The 11,159-nt window shown below is 46.3% G+C and overlaps 1 protein-coding gene across 3 annotated transcripts; it reads left to right on the top strand.

Annotated features, from left to right (window-relative positions):
• The first annotated feature begins 28 nt into the window (after positions 1-28).
• On the top strand, positions 29-10,868 carry LOC125984087 (trinucleotide repeat-containing gene 6B protein). Of its 3 annotated transcripts, XM_049745916.2 has the most exons (22): positions 29-349; positions 838-926; positions 1,027-1,114; positions 1,186-1,207; positions 1,580-2,017; positions 2,112-4,706; positions 4,773-4,919; positions 5,013-5,197; positions 5,319-5,381; positions 5,492-5,650; positions 5,797-5,934; positions 6,042-6,224; positions 6,357-6,470; positions 6,539-6,734; positions 6,829-6,984; positions 7,220-7,294; positions 7,359-7,505; positions 7,761-7,853; positions 7,959-8,171; positions 8,263-8,333; positions 8,563-8,702; positions 8,948-10,868. In XM_049745916.2, the coding sequence occupies exons 3-22, from the start codon at positions 1,058-1,060 to the stop codon at positions 9,513-9,515; spliced, it is 5,760 nt and encodes a 1,919-aa protein (XP_049601873.1). In that variant the 5' UTR covers positions 29-349; positions 838-926; positions 1,027-1,057; the 3' UTR covers positions 9,516-10,868. The 3 variants fall into 3 exon arrangements, with proteins under 3 accessions (XP_049601873.1, XP_049601872.1, XP_049601874.1); XM_049745915.2 differs by lacking the exon at positions 838-926; XM_049745917.2 differs by lacking the exon at positions 838-926 and having other exon boundaries at positions 30-349; positions 6,557-6,734.
• The last annotated feature ends 291 nt before the right edge of the window (positions 10,869-11,159 follow it).

Below are 11,159 nucleotides of genomic sequence, written 5' to 3'. Positions count from 1 at the left end.
CTCCTCCCCTCGGTGATCAACAACCAGCCAGTGAAATGTTATGCTGCTTGGCTAAACCTTCACAGTCCACACAGAAGCAAAATGGCCGATAGTAAACTAACAGATCTTACAGCGTCTGTCACTCACCTGGTGGTTATTATGTGTGTTCTGTTTACAGCCTGAGAACTACAGTCGTGCAAAAAAGGATACTAGCCTTCCTACAATTCACATTTTGGTGATGTCATTTCTTATCCAACTTAGCCTTGAAAGCCTCGAAGAACTAGCTCGCTAAGCTAGCTTACCTAGCTAGCCCGTAGGTCTGCGAGCATATTTTGCACGGGACGCACTTTATTCCCATGTGATTCCCGAGGTAAGTCAGCTTTTTACCTAATATAAATATATTTTTACATCTTTTGTCGTTTCTGTGGTCTTTATTACCTCCGCGGTTACGCAGGTCAAAGGCATTTTTGGAGTCTGCTTCGACTGCGTTGTAACGCGGTACCCAAGTGTATTATAAACAGTTATTAATAAATGCCATGTTGTAATATTGGCGATCAAATCCCCTGGATAGTCATCTTTAAATGGATTTTTTTGCTTGTATTTTGTGGCCGAATTTATTGTGTGTGTAAGTGAGGTCAAAATGGGTGCACAGTTTGAGTAACGGGTTTATTGACTTGACGTGCTGACTGGATCTGTCGGGCGTAGATGACGGTCATGACCCCCTCATTGCCCCCGGGCTCTTCCTGTCAATGCGTGCAGGCAACGAGCAGTGGTGGCCCGACAACAACGTGTTCATAGCATGTGTTTATATATTTAAATTTTATATATGATATGAATAATATTTATATATTTCGTTAGGACCATACATGATCTGGACGTTGCTGGTTTGAATTTCCATTGCAGGATTCTTCATTTCATTTGTGGTTCTCAAGGATTGCATTTTCAAGTTGAGAACAAAAATGTTTTCATTGCAAGACTTTTTTTTTGTGCTTAATAATTCTTAGATATTCAATGATTTATTTTGTGGGTACTATGTTCTCTTCACAGACAGGAGCATCTGGAAAGGGAAGCGCAGTTAATGGAAGACAAGAAAAAGAAGAAAGACGACAAAAAGAAAAAGGAAACTTCTCCGAAGGTTAATAGTTTTTTATTGCTCATCTTTTTGTTTTTCTTTACCTTAAACCATTTGCTCTTTTTTTTTTCTAGGTCCCAGAACTGAACGTCAAAGGTAAATAGAATTTTTTCACTCTGTCATAATGCCTCCAAAAGGTTTAATTTTTTTTTCTGCAAATATGCTATTCATTCATTCATGAGGCCTGTCAATTTGTCAAAATTATTTTGTTATTGTTATATGACAAACACAATTTTGCCAAATGTGCTATCTCCATACAAAACCAATTTTCCAAACTACCGGCTGTAATCCAAACAACAACTTTGCAAGTTTATTACCTGTTGCGGAAAAGACAACATTGTTTTCAATAGAACAAGTTAGTCCGGTGGAAAGCAATCACAAAAGCCATCACAGAGAACATTGCCAAAGGCATTGTGCCCATTTATACTTTGACCCTGACTTGAGCCAAAGTACTCTTTATTGTTCCAGTGCCAGAATCAACCAAGCCCTCCTGTTCCCAGCAACCCACCAGCCCTGCCTCAGTCTCCCCCAGCCCTGGCCCTGTTGACCCCTCCCCACCAAGTTCTAGTGCCCCTGTGCTTTCTGCACCAGTTCCTCCTGGTGGCGGGAACAATGCAAAACAGCGGACTGCTTTGGCCAACGGACAGCCCTCCTCCTCCTCTCTTTCTGCAAACCAAACTTCCCAGCAGCAGCGATACATGTCCCGAGAGGTTCCGCCGCGATTTCGCTGCCAGCAGGACCACAAAGTGCTACTGAAGAGAGGGCAGCCTCCTCTGTCCTCCATGCTGCTCGGGGGAGGTGGAGGAGATGAAAGCACTGGTGGGGTTGGGGTTGGCAGTGCCTGGGGTGCCACATCACCTCTTTCCTCAAAAGAAGCAGACAACTCCAATGCAAATACAGATACAGGTAATTTAAAAAAATTAAAAAAAATCCCAAAAATAAACAGTATCATGTGCTTAACCAACCAAATACGAACTTCTGCAAAATGTTTTTCTTCTAGATTTGGGTTCATCCTCTCCTTCACCACCCAACACGACATCCTCACCATGTGTCACTGCTCTCTCGTCATCTTCATCTTCTACCAATGCAATTTATGCAAATTCCACATGGGGGGCAGGGTCCTTCAGCCTGTCCTCCTCTCAGGGTTGTGACAAGATCATCGTGGATGGGACTGATCTGGACAGCTGGCCCAGCATCCAGGGCACAGCTAAATTAAGTTCCGAAGGATCTGGAGCAGGGGGGCAGGAGCAAGACGGTAACCCTGGTAACAAAAACAGTAGTGCCTCGTGTCATGAGAAGAACCTCCAGCAGATAGGAGGAGCAGTTGAAGGAAGTGCAGGGAAAGTGGACAATCCCTCCCCACCTTTTTCTTCTCCTCTTTCCTCTTTTGCGTCACAAAATGAATGTGTTCAGACTGGCGGCGTCACGTGGAGCTCCTCCACTTCCGGTCGGGCGGAGGCAGGATTGGGATCAGCAGCATTTTATAATTCCAAAGTCTCCCATCTGCTTCCTGGACCTCAAGAGAGTCCCGCAGATGGCAACAGCAATCTCCCCGGTGCCATTTTAAACCCCAACGTGAACCCTTCTGCCTGGCCAACCCTCGTGCAGGGGAAGACTTCATCGACTTCAGCTACTTCTCCACTTCCTGTCAGCGTCACCTCTCACGAGCACACAGAGACGTCAGAATTAGACACGAGTTCCGAACAACAACATCCCTCGGGAAACCCAGGTGAAGGAGCACAGCGAGTTGGACCAGGGCCAAATGGAGAAGATGATGACAAAAGAGAGTCTGATGCAGAAGAAGGGAGTGTGAATAAGTCTGGTCCTTTGTCTTCCTCCTCTGCTGTCTCTTCCTCTTTAAAATCTCTGACTGCAGTGACCTCTGCTCCAAGAACAGGTGCTTCACAGGAAGATCAATGGGGTGGTGGAGAAACCGGGATCCATGAACAGGATACAAATTTAGGGGGATTGGGTAACCAGGGTGACAATACAGGGTGGGGAAGGAGCGACGTCGGCGCAAATATCGAAACGGTATCTCAGGGAGTGTGGAAAGACAGGAGCTCAGAAGTGGAGCGTGGAAACAAGGAGGAATGTAGAAGTTCAAATGACTTAGCAATAGCAAGTGCAACGGGAGCTTGTGGGAGCAGCAAGGCTGGAGCGTTGCCAGAATCGGCATCACCAAAGTTTGCAACAATGGAAAATGCTTGGGACAATCAAAAAGGGATCGAAAGTGTGGCACAACCGGTCACAAGGCCACAAGGCACCGGTAGTGAAGCTCCAGCTTCCTCGAGCGGAGATGGGACAGGAACTGTTGGAGAAGGGAGCGGTAATGGGCCAAAAACGGATGGAGGACGGGCGCCGTCCAACCAGACCGCCGATACTGAAGTGGCCTTACTCGGCATGCTCAACCGATCTGACCTGGATCCCAGGGTTCTGTCCAACACAGGTTGGGGCCAGACTCAGATTCGTCAGAACGTGGCCTGGGATCTCAACACCACTAATGCAGTTGCAAAGCAAACGGAAAAAATACTCTCATCTTCCACATTGTCTTCTGGAACAATCCACACCAGTAGTCGCAGTTCCGGGAACCTCTCCAGGGTCAATCCTGACAATGAGTCGGTCAGCGGCCACCCCGATAGTGTCAACTGTGACCTTGCTCCTGTGAGGGACTCATGGGATGGTGGCGCTTCGCAGGTTAACTGTGGTTCTCACATGTCGGATGAGATTATACAGAAGCCGAGAATATCAGATATGGACGGCGGTCAAGGAAACGCCGCGATAAGTTGGGGTGATCCTCCACCTGAGAACCAGGGCAAAGGATGGGGTGAAGAACACCACTGGGGGGACCATAGAGGAGGAAGTTGGAGGGAGAAAGGAGAACAGAGCAGCAGGTGGCCTGTAGGCTCAGAAGATAAAGGGCCAGGGGGGTGGAAGGGAACTGAAAGAGGCAAAGGTTGGGGTGACTGGGGCCAGAGTGAGTCCAAACCTGGAGGTGGCTGGGGAGATGGACGAATCAGAGGTGTAAGCAGCTCTGATGATGGGCCCTCTTGGGGTAACCAGGATGAAAATGCATCTCAGCGGGGAGGATGGGGAGGGGGAGATGTGGTTAAAGCTTCGCACGACTGGGGGGGTTCCAAGCACCACACGGCGGCACCGTCACCAAGCAACCAAGTAGCCGCAATGAAAAGCCCAAATCAGCAGCACCAATCACAGGGCCACCACGCACCAGGAGGAAGTCTACAAGGAGGTTGGGACAACCGACAGAATGTGGGAAGTGTGGGCGGGGGTCCACCACCCAAGAATCTGAACCAAAGTTCGGGCTGGGTATCCGGCCCGATTCCCCAAATTTCTGGGGATGACGCTGTGGAACCCAGCGGCTGGGATGAGCCCTCGCCTCAGTCCATGAGTCACAAAATGGAAATTGATGACGGGACTTCAGCCTGGGGAGATCCCACCAACTACAGTGGCAAAAATGTGAACTTGTGGGACAGAAATCGAGGCTCGTCGAGCGAAAGCCACGGTCAGCAGGGGTCAACGCTGCCGCCGCCCAGACGACAGCAGGGCTTGCAAAACAACTCGGCAAATGTTCCAGTCGGTAAGTATTACAACTCGACTTGTTATTGTCCGTTAAATTTGAATATTCATTTTCATCAATCTGCAGGTCCAGGAATGTGGGGAGGGGGCACACAATCTGTTGTGAATGGGTCAGGTGCTTGGAACCAGACTTCAGATTCAGCGACAAGATGGGGTGACTCCGATGATCCGAAAATCTCCAGCTGGGGCAACATGTCACCTAACCCTGGTAAAAGTAAGCAAAAGATGATCTCATATTATCATTAGTTGTCGTCAGTCTTTTATAGCTAAATTAAATGTATTAACTGTTCAATTGGTTTGATTGAAGGTACCAAGCCGATGGAGACCTGGGGTGCAAAGGGAGAAGGCTCCGTAGCGGCCTCCCGTCATCCGAGCTGGGAAGAAGAAGATGACAGCGGCGTAGGGATCTGGAATAGCGCCGGCTCCCAAGGAAGTAGTTCCTCCTATAACGCTGGAGGCTGGAGTCATGGTGGAAGGAGAGGGAACGTGAAGGTTAGTCAAATTTGAGCTTGCAAGTCGGTGTTTTCTCTTAATATTAGATTATTTTAGAATATTGAGGTATCATTTATTATTTTGTTGTGTTATATGACTGATAATAATGTTCTTCCCAAAGGGTGGAAGTGGAGACAGCTGGCTAAATCCAATGTCACGGCAGTTTTCCAATATGGGTCCTCTGGTAATATTATTTTTTTCTTTCTTTGCAAATGCAAAAATAAAAGTGTCGTCAAAGCATTGATCACCATCGTGTCCCTCTCTCAATTTGCTTTCATCACTGTTCATTCTCAGAGTGAAGACCCTGGCATGGATAAGAAGATGGAAGGAGACAAGAGAGGGATGACCGACTACAACGGGGACATCCGGAGAGGAGGAAGAAGTGGAGGAGGTTATCGCACGTCCAATTCCAAAGACATGGGTCCTGTTGACGTGGGCGCCTATGGTGAAAAAGTACGAATACTTGTTTCATAAATGTCATCTGCAGGGTCACCACGTCTTGGTCCTTTCATGAGATGATGTGATCATTCTTTTAACCCTAACCCTAAGGTCGAAATAATGAAATGAATGCATCACCATCATCTGTTTTGATTCTACAGATGGGTAGCCATGGAATGTATGTTGGCAGTGGTGGAGCGATGCATCAGGCCCGAGGGATACACCAACCTGGCTTGCATCCTATGAACCCATCTCCAGGGCTTCGAGCTCAAGTGCCTCATCCATTCCTATCTGCTCAGGTCCGGCATATCTGGTCTTCTTAGTTATGAATGAAGAAATCATGGAAGATCTTTCAATTCAACTTTGTGTTTTCTCACGCTCTTGTTGCCTTCACTGTGATGTGCAGGTGCCGGGTTCTGTGCTGAAGCAGATGCCGTCTCCTGGTGCCAGTGTGGTTGGAGGAGTAGGAGGTGTCGGTTCTGTCGGTGGAGCCGGGGGTGTTGCTGGAGGAGTGTTCCCTCCTCAGCTTTCCCCACAACAATTAGCTGTGCTTAGCAACATCTACCCCCACGTGCAGCAGTTCCATCTGGTACACGACTACATTTTAAATTGAACTCGGAATTTTTTTGTATGCCAACGGGTAGGAAAGGATGGATGCTGTTTGTTTTCTTCCATGAAGCCTCCATGTACTATCTCACTTAATCTCCTTGTAAATCCACAGGCTTGTCAGCTCTTGCTACAACAACAGCAGCAACAACAACAGCAGCAGCTTCTGCAAAACCAGCGAAAGTTCCCTCAGCCCCAGCCGCTCCGACAGCAGCCAGATCCACAGCAGGTAAATGATTAGACGACATTTACCTCTTGCCTACTAACCGCAGTAACGATCACATTTTTTTCATCCAGCATTTCTCTGATTCTCAGCTCGCAAGGATCGTGGCAATTCTCCAGCAACAACGACATCAACACGGTGGAGTTGCAGCGGGGACCTCCAAATTATCCCCCTCCCACCTCGGAGGAAGTCTTTCGAAACAGACGATGGTCGATTCGTATCCACCTCCCGGATCAGACCCGCATTCCAAAATGCAAGGGATGTACTCTGGTGAGCGCGACACGGAATTGAGTCGATGTGGATCTATTCTTGCTCGTTTTCTTTTATATAAATATGCCGCTAAATATATATTTTTTGTTTTCAGGATTTCCACCAAGTGGTAACCTGTCCGGATTGGAACTCGGCAGTCCCATGATGGGGGGGATAAAGGACATTGGAGGGCAGCAGTCACGCTTCAAATGGATGATGGAGGGACATTCCCCAGCTCCATCTCCCCCTGACTCGACGCTTCTGAAAAATGGTAGGTCAACAGATGGGTTGTCGCTGAATTTTTACCACCTCAATCTGGTTTTAGCTCATCCTCATTGACAGTGTATTTTAATGAACCATATTGAATGGAAAATATTCTGAATCAAAATGCTATCAAGCCACGGTATTATTTGCCTGTCTTTATTTCTTGAACACATTTTTAACTATTGCATGAAAGGTGAGTGGAGGCTCCAGTAAGAGACTCTTTTTGGGTTTTTTCTCTCAAGGCTCCTCAGAAAACTGGCAGCGTACCCCCGGGAGTAAAATGGGCAACAAGCCTTCCACATCCAGTTGGCCACCAGGTAAGTTTTAGATGGATAAAACGAGTGGCAACAGTAATTAATATATCTTTTTCTTCTATGATAGAGTTCCAGCCGGGTGTCCCCTGGAACGGAATGCAAAATAGCGCCGACTCTGATCCCGACCCCTACATGACCTCCAGTAGTGTCCTCGGCTCCCCAGGACCCCCAACCCTCACCGATTCCGATCATCAGTTATTGCGAGATAACATAGGTACGGCGAGAAATGATTCGAGCAAAGCTACACGTGCGTACTGAAAGGAGAGAGTAGATTACAAGGTCTTAAAATGACAATCTTTCTCAAGTCTGGTTGGAAGGCTTTATCCCAAACTAAACTCCCTAATAAGACGCTTTACACTAAAATCCACCATTCTCTCTGGGGAATGAGCGAGAGTTGAGGCCTGCTGCCTGTTTTTACCTTTCGCCATCATAACTGCGACACATCAATACTCTGATTTATTTTGAACAGGGCCAAATCCTGCCCTCAACACCTCACTGCCTTCACATGGTGCCTGGCCCTACAGTGCCTCAGATAACCCGCTCAGTAAAGCACACAGTACAGGTAAATTGAATATTTATTCATAAATTTAGTTTTTGCTTATTGGTGTTGAGGTTACGCAATACGAATCTGACATCATATTTTCCACACCACCCCTTTTCTCCGCAGCAAAGTACTCGGAATACAAGTCCAGTTGGCCCCCGGATCCCATCGGACAAAGTAAGTGGTGGAAGGCCAATCGCAACAGCTCACAGCTGCCACGCCCCCCTCCCGGCTTAACCAATCAGAAGCAAGGAACGCCCTCTCCTTGGGGAAGTGTAGGCCCACGGACAGCCCGGGGCTGGGGTGGGGGTGTTAAGCAAGACTCAAGATTTGGGCCAGGTACTGTAATTTGACTCGAGCCTGGAAGCTAAGAGAAATTCGTTATTCAGATCTGTCGTGTTCACATATTTGCCTTTTTTTTTTTTTGTAGGCACAGCTTGGAGTGATGGTGTGGCATCAAGAGGCAGTTCCTGGTTGCTGTTGAGCAATCTGACACCACAAGTAAGGGGGATCAAAAACTATTTCATTCCAAAGACCAAAATGATGAATCCCTGTTGAGTCAGAACATGTTAAACCCCCGAGTCTTTCATTCATCTCCATTTTCAAACAAGACCAGACATCTTCTTGGATTGTGAAGTTGGACATATTCTTATGATTATGATCATCTTTGCGCACGTATTTATCTCTTTGCACATACCTCAATCAGGTTCCCGTTCTTTTTTCCCCGTAGATCGATGGCTCCACGCTTAAGACGATCTGCATGCAGCATGGTCCCCTTCTGACCTTTCACCTTGGCCTTACCCAGGGCAATGCTCTCATTCGCTACAGCAGCCGTCATGAGGCAGCCAAGGCCCAGGGTGCATTACACATGTAGGTTGATCCAACACTAATGCAATCTGTCATCCCCAAAATATTTTTTTGTCTACAATATAACGTAAATATTGAAAATTTGCTGGTCGCAGTAGCCAACAGCAGAATGTTTATTAAAAAAAAAAAAGAAATCCTGTTAGAAGCATGACAGTGGCAAATGAGTCATAATTGGGCATCATTTAAAGGTCTTGTGATTCAGAAAAGGATTCTGATGATTAAACGACTCGTATCTCCTTTCTTTCTAGGTGTGTACTGGGCAACACCACAATCCTGGCAGAGTTCCTGAGTGAGGAAGAAGTTGCTCACTATTTTGCACATTGCCAGGCCGCCGGCGCCGATGTGACTGGCACAGGAGGGGCAGCATCTGCCGGTACGCAGGCTTCACCCGGAACCAGCACCGCAGTGACCCAAAGCGAGGCCAGCTCTCCAAGAAGCGACGGGGCAGTAGCGAGCAGCATCTCAGGTGGAGATGGAAGCGGCGGCGGGGTGGAAAGCGGCGCCGTAGGTCCGAGCGGCGTATTGTCCCCGAGTTCCGGTTGGCAGGGTCTCGACGGTACAAGTAGCTGTTCCGAAACCTCAGCCCAAGGACCCGGGTTGGGGATTTTTTCCCAGTGGAGCGCCAATGGAGCAGGAGGGGTGGGCAGTGTCGGTGGAGCAGAATCTGGGAGGTCCGGACTTTGGGGCGGCATGGCTGCAGGATACCACGGCGGCAGTCTGTGGGGGGCACCGCAAATGGAGGAGAGGCACCAAATGGACAGTCCTGCTGCTTTGCTGCCGGACGATTTGCTGGGCGGTGGAGCCGATTCCATCTGAAGAACCTTCTCCCCCCCCCCCATCGTAGGTTTGGACACACTGATTCTGCATACACTGGGATAACGTGATGTATTTACGATAGCACATCAACACATTTACAGATATGCATATATTAATGTTCCACACACACACGTGCATATACATTGTTTGCATATCAATGTGCTCACGCATAAAGAAGAAAAGTGAGACATGCTTACACACATTCTTGTGGCCAGACTTAAGCTATTATATATATATATATAAATAAACGCAGGGACTGTTAGTTGTATACAGCCTTTTTTTCCACAGATGAAGATTTCAACTGCTTAGACTTGAAAACTGAATACGAATGGTAAGTCTGAAAGACTCGACTGTATTTGTGCTTAGTAAAACGGAAGACTTTTGAATAGATTTACATTCACGACACCAAAATTCAGATGCACCTTTCGAAAGAAGGGCACCCGTAACACAGCATTACCTTTTCATTGTATAAGAAAACTTCAAACCGATGTGAGAAGCGCGATTTGTTTTCACACACACGGAAAAAAAAAATTCAAACCCATGCAATCAGCAGAACTGCATCTTACTGCGTATGTCAAGTTTGTTTATATTTTTCCAGTAAGGCTTTAATTTTTTGGAATTGTGAAAATATCGTTTTTGTTTTCAAAATGCGGACCTCCTACTGTTTTACCTTGCGCACTCTTTGTTATTATCTCTTGAATATGTTGGTTACTGTTGCAGTGATAAATGTTCAATTGAGGCTTTGTTGCATTTCTCCATGTGTGGATACAGTATCTGCTACACTATGGACACGTGTGAGTGGAACTGAGACCAAGTACGTGGATTAAATCACCACTGTTCATTTGTGTGTGAGAGTGTGTGTGTGCATGTTACTGCCTGTCAGAAATGCAGGCAAGGCTGCTTACTATACAGAAGGTCTATACAAATCGTTTTGTGTGTTCGTTGTACTGCTGACTGTGTTAAGAATATTGGCACTAATGCTTTTTTTTTTTTCACTTATTAGAAGTGGTTTTTAGTGGAGTTAGATTTTTTTCTTGTCCAAACTGCAATAATTCAAGATAAAACGTTTTAATGAGACAAACAGGTCAAGGCATATGCGTAGGGGGGGGAGGCAAAAAAAAAAAAAATGGAAATGCCAAATCTTATCAAACTGTGCGGAGGGGGTGGGTTGTTTACAAATGCAGAGTTACCATATGTTTGTAATGTTCTGATGATGTGTATTTGTTTTAAATTAAGACAGGCTTTAACACTCCTGTTCAGTGTTTTTTTTTTCTGTTTCGAGATTTTACAAAGGAAAACATATTTAAACTAATGAGAACAATATTAATAAAGTATTGGCTTGTTTTAAATGTGCATTGTAGGTTCCATTTTATTTTTAATTCCTTTTATATATTGACCTTGCAAATTACACCACAGTGACTCTGACGTTAATTCATTGATTAAGCGGGGGGGGGGGGGGGGTCCATCTGTCCCCTTCTAAAAGCAAATCCTATTTAACAACCTACGTCACCCGACTGTAAACTACTTAATCGAATAAAATATTCACACTCTTCTTAACTTTGGATCATTTATGCACACTAGATTTGCCAGATTTGCATTCTTGAATCTTGACTACGGAGAATTCGTCAAGATTACGAATGACGA

The sequence above is a fragment of the Syngnathus scovelli genome, chromosome 16 (assembly GCF_024217435.2).
Source record: "Syngnathus scovelli strain Florida chromosome 16, RoL_Ssco_1.2, whole genome shotgun sequence".
Lineage (NCBI taxonomy): Eukaryota > Metazoa > Chordata > Actinopteri > Syngnathiformes > Syngnathidae > Syngnathus > Syngnathus scovelli.
The sequence above is the reverse complement of the archived record's forward strand: the minus strand, read 5'-3'. Positions and strand labels throughout refer to the sequence as shown.

What these genes read in the sequence shown, in the direction of transcription:
- LOC125984087 (XM_049745915.2), top strand. Translation starts at nt 1,058, where the DNA reads ATGGAAGACAAGAAAAAGAAGAAAGACGACAAAAAGAAAAAGGAAACT. An exon ending in AGCAGCCAGATCCACAGCAG is followed by an intron (nt 6,471 to 6,538) that starts GTAAATGATTAG and finishes TTTTTCATCCAG; the next exon opens with CATTTCTCTGATTCTCAGCT. An exon ending in TGAGCAATCTGACACCACAA is followed by an intron (nt 8,334 to 8,562) that starts GTAAGGGGGATC and finishes TTTTCCCCGTAG; the next exon opens with ATCGATGGCTCCACGCTTAA.